Raw genomic sequence first — 5037 nt, forward strand, 5'->3', positions numbered from 1 at the left:
TCGTTGGCAGTTGTCACAACAATCACAGCAGGCTAGCACCAGCAAGGGCCCAAGGCCTGCCTGCCTCTGTCCTCCCAGCACTGAGTTTACAGTTGTAGGTGCCAGAGATTGAACTCAGTTCCTCCTGCTTGCACAGTGAGTGTTTTCCCAACGGAGTCATAGCCTCGGCTCCTGTTTTGATTTTGTTTTGTTTTTGAGAACAGGGTCTTAGTTAGTCCAGGCCGGCCTTGAACTCACTATGTACCTAAAGATGATCTTGAACTCTGGTTCTCCTGCCTCTGCCTCCCAGGTGCTCAGACTACAATGTGTACTGTCAAACCCAGCTCAACAAAGCCTGATTTCCTTTCTGGTGTCTCTTACCTCTCAATCTGTCCCTATAGAGGCCACAGAGAATACCAGACAGCATGGCTGCCACAGAGGAGGGCTAGAAGGTTCCCCTTTATTTGGAGGTTTACAGCAGACAAGCCAAGATGCTCCAAATGAAATCTCCTGGCCTTCTGATTTTCCATTCTGCTCAAAGCAACTAGCTCTGTCCTCACCTTCTTCCTGAAGGTGTCTTTAGGTCAAAGAACCGTCCACTAAAACTCATCTTTTCTGGTGATGGTGGCACATGCCTTTAATCCCAGCACTAAGAAGGCAGAGGTAAGCAGATCTCTGTGAGTTCAAGTCCAGGCTGTCCTATAGACTGAGTTTCAGACAGCCAAAGCTACACAGAGAAACCCTGTCTCAAAAAAACAAAAACAAACAAACAAACAAAAAACAAACTATAATGGAAAGAGAAGTCTCCAAATTAATAAGATGATCTCCAGTTCTGGGAGGGTGACAAGGAGCTAAATTGAAGGTCTATGATGTGTATGGGACACATGCTCTCCTTGGCTAGTGACACTTGGACCATGCTCTGGTCTGAGACCTGAAGTAAGAATATTTGAAAAACCAGTAATCTGTCAGGCGGTGGTGGTGCACACCTTTAATCCCAGCACTTGGGAGGCAGAGGCAGGTGGATTTCTGAGTTCGAGGCCAGCCTGGTCTACAGAGTGAGTTCCAGGACAGCCGGGGATATACAGAGAAACCCTGTCTCGAAAAACCAAAAAAAAAAAGAAAGAAAGAAAGAAAGAAAGAAAGAAAAGAAAGAAAGAGAGAAAAGAAAAAAACAAAAAGAAAAGAAAAGAAAAAGAAAAACCAGTAACCCTGCCTCCAACCTCCAACTCAGGAATCCAGGCCTCTGTACAGGTAAATCTCCCAGCCTGCCTGAGTAGGAGGCTTCTCACTACACTTCAGCGGTCCCTACTGACTGCCCTCCTGAAGACTCTGGAGAAGGAGGTGGTCAAAGGGGGCCCAGCAGCTGGGAAAAGCCGCTCCTTTGCTCACGCTCCCTTCTTCTTCTGCACCGGCAATCACAGCCTCACACCCTGCCTCTCTGGTTTTACTGCAGAATCCCAGGTTTTCAGCTCAAAACTACTAGGTACTTGATCCTTACTGATGGACAGAACGAATATAATCTTCGAGGGAAGCACTTCATGCTCACTCTATGAAGAAGTTCAGAAAGACATAGCTGGATGCTCAAGTTAGGCCCCCAAATGAAATCCTAGCCCTCAGGAGGAGGGTGCAGGAAAATATTGAGTTTGAGAACAACCCGGACAATATAGAGGTCCTGTCTTAAAATACCAGGAAGAAAGAGGGGGTGGGAGTAAGGAGGACTGGGTAAGGAGAGGAGGGGAAGGGAGGAAGGCCCCATATTTGTTATCAAAGAAAACCCTCACTGCTTCTCTTTCCCACGAGGGCTTGATCCCTTTAACGTGGACCACTATTTATGGAACAGCTCTTCGGGACTGAACACAATGTCCCGTGCTGGGCAGACAAGCCCTACACACATTTCTCTCTGCAAGGCTAAGCATCTTTCTGTATTCTCATTCCCAGCACTCACTTCAGGGCCTTCCAGCCTTCCTTGTGCCGTGTCTGAGTCTACTCGAGGCTGCTGAGTTAAGGGAGGGAAGGAGGTCTCCTAGCCTTCGCATGCAGACCATCCCCACACCCCCAACCCTACCCCTGGGATCTATCCCAGCTAACCTTGGCACTGGTCCCAGCCAGGTTATACAACTCAAAGCCCCTATCCTCCGTGTCTCCTGGAATAACCCCAGACCTGGATGTTTCACCTCTGTCCCTGCAAGGGCACCCTGCAGAGCCCACCACACTTGGGCCTGCTGCGGCTCCTCGGTACCGGTGGCAGCGGGAGCTGCCAGCTTTTTGGAATTCCTAATCGCTCCTGGCCCCGGTGATTGGCTGTTCAGCTCTGACCCCACTTGGGCTGCCGCCTGGTTGGATAAAAAGGGAATCTCCTTGGGGCTCCAGAGCATTAGACACCGGAGGGGGCACCTGGGACCAACTTCACGAAGCGGGAAGCCCGGCGGGAGGGGCTTGGGGGAGCAAAAGACCCGCGGCCTCAGCCCCTCCAAAGAACCGGGAGATGACGGGGAAAGCGGGGGAAGCGCTGAGCAAACCCAAATCTGAGACAGTGACCAAGAGTACCTCGGGGGGCGCCCCGGCCAGGTGCACAGGGTTCGGCATCCAGGAGATCCTAGGCTTGAACAAGGAGCCTCCCAGCTCCCACCCGCGGGCTGCCCTCGACGGCCTGGCCCCCGGGCATTTGTTAGCTGCGCGCTCCGTTCTCAGCCCCGCAGGAGTGGGCAGCATGGGGCTGCTGGGACCCGGGGGGCTTCCCGGCTTCTACGCACAGCCCACCTTCTTGGAAGTGCTGTCCGATCCGCAGAGCGTCCACTTGCAGCCGCTAAGCAGAGCGTCGGGGCCGCTGGACACCAGCCAGACGGCCAGCTCCGGTAGGTGAGGGGCGAGGCCGCTCGCCTGCTACACTGCTTGGGAAAGTCGCAGTCGGGAGCTGTGGGCTCTCGCCTGCGGGCCCCGACCTCCCCCGGGAGGAAAAGTTCATTCAGGTCAAGGGATCTCAGCCCAGGCCTAAAGTCAGCCGGCCCCGGACTAGGGACCCGAACTTCAAGGGTTTTCAGATCCAGCTTGTCCGACCCCCTGCTCAGTTCTTGGGACCTAATGTGGGTCCGTGCTTGATCGAATATCTGTCTGGGTTGGGGCCCCAGTGGATGTTGGCTCGGAGTAGCTGAATCCTTGGCACATCGTTTTCCTTGGAGCTAGCTGGGGGGCCCTAGCTCCACTGCTCCAACGAGGCCCGGGCCTTGGGCAGGACCTGAGCTCCTGAAGCCCGATGCTGTTCCTACTTGCCCCCTGTGTCCAAAGTTGTCCCCTTTCCCTCCCAGTTTCTGTATTGCTGTACCAAACCCCTGTATTGCTTAGCTAAGGTTCAGTTTCCTCCCGCTACGAACTGAGAAAATAAAGCTAACACGGAACCCAAAGGGCGGCCATCAGAGCTAACCTAAGCAGCACCATGTATCGGATCCCGATTTTTCTCTGGCTCGGGGACCCTGGGTGAGCTTTCTTTTGCCCTGTCAGGGCCACTTGCCTGGCGGTGTGTTCCAGCTCGCCGGCTCTCAGCATTTCCCCAGATTTTTCGTACCATTATTATGAATTAAACGTAGCAGGATAACGAAAAGTGGCTCATTGCAGGCTCTCTGAATTCGAACAGAAAAACATTTTGTGGGTGTCACAAAAGAGACAGCGAACCCGCAGTCTCTAGCCCTTTCAGAGACCCCAGCTCCCCTGCAACAAACCTGTAATCCTTGGGTCAACTTTTGGATCTGGGACCTGGGGGCCGTTGGCGGAAGGGAAGATCTCGAAGCTGGGAGCACCGCCGGGAGTCCCTGCTACCCCGGTGCTTGCCCATTCTCCCACGCCCCTGCCTGCCATCGTGCCCCGGCCTTGGCCTCTCTTGCAACGAAATTTATTCAAAATCTGTGGTCTCAAGAGCAGACCTGGAGAAGATCAGCCTGAGCGCAGGGATGGGGATGGTAGCCGGGACCCAGGAGGGCTTCGGTGGCGACCACAGGCCCGCGCGGCTCACAGAGGCTGCGGAGGTGGGGTCCTCGCCGCGTTCTCGGCGCTTCGGAGCGCACTCCCCATTTCGCTCCCTGCCTCTCCGCTCATTTTTCAGATTCCGAAGATGTTTCCTCCAGTGACCGAAAAATGTCCAAATCGGCTTTAAACCAGACCAAGAAACGTAAGAAGCGGCGACACAGGTAAGGGCCGCACAGTCCTTTCCTGCTCCCATCCCCAGCCATCTCGTTCCGGGCCGGGTAACCCAGATATCGTTTTCTGTCGATCCCAGATGGGAGGGCCCCCGGCTGCGCCAGGGCAGAGACACCTGCGTTGAGTGCAGGAGTCTGTCCCGGGGCCCTGGCATCTGGTGAGGGTGACTGAATGAATGTCAGAGCAGCCGCACCGTTTCGGCTTTCTCCTCGTGTTGGAGGCAGGAAAGGACCGGCTGGGGCCAGACCTGAGCTGGAGAGGCGTCGGTGACCCTAGATCTCTGTACCGATCAGGTCCCAGAGCCACGCAGACCCCGTAGAAAGCCGATGGGCTCCCAGCTCCGGCTGGAGCCAGAGCCATGCCCTCAACCCTGGAAGCCCGTTCCTCCTACAGGGCCCGAGGCTTATCAATTCTCCAGGTTTCTGTTGCGATCGTTTGCCCCCAAACTTCAGTGCAGGGCTGAACCTCGGCTTTCGGCCTCCGCTCGCTTATGCTACTGAGCGGGTCGCTATCCTTCCGGGGGTCTCAGTTTTCTAGTCTGAAAGATGGGGAAGAAAGTGAACTGTCTGGTTTCACCAGCCGAGCAGTGGGGTGGATTGCTTTGGTGTTCAGGGTAAGGAGGGTTGGCCAGCTCCGAAGGATCCATGCATCCCTCTGGCCTCCTGGGACACCACGTGCATATACTAATAAGCAGACACACACACACACACACACACACACACACACACACACATTTTTAATGTGAAAAAATCTTTAAATAGACGTTGCTTATCCTAAGTTAAGATTCAATGGGTTTGTCCCCCAAGAACTCCGCTCTCTTCATCCCTTGCCTCCACCGGATAGTGTGTGTGTGTGTGGGGGGGGGGG

General features: G+C 54.5%; 1 protein-coding gene across 1 annotated transcript in view; it reads left to right on the forward strand.

Moving 5' to 3' along the window:
• The first annotated feature begins 2158 nt into the window (after positions 1 to 2158).
• Vsx2 (visual system homeobox 2) overlaps positions 2159 to 5037 on the forward strand; it is a 23159-nt gene continuing 20280 nt past the window's right edge. The window contains exons 1-2 of the mRNA XM_031356174.1: positions 2159 to 2834; positions 4076 to 4160. Coding sequence (XP_031212034.1) covers positions 2465 to 2834; positions 4076 to 4160 — 455 coding nt within the window. The 5' untranslated portion in view covers positions 2159 to 2464. The remainder of the gene's footprint in view (positions 2835 to 4075; positions 4161 to 5037) is intronic.

Source organism: Mastomys coucha, unplaced genomic scaffold (genome assembly GCF_008632895.1).
Source record: "Mastomys coucha isolate ucsf_1 unplaced genomic scaffold, UCSF_Mcou_1 pScaffold6, whole genome shotgun sequence".
NCBI classification, from domain to species: Eukaryota; Metazoa; Chordata; class Mammalia; order Rodentia; family Muridae; genus Mastomys; species Mastomys coucha.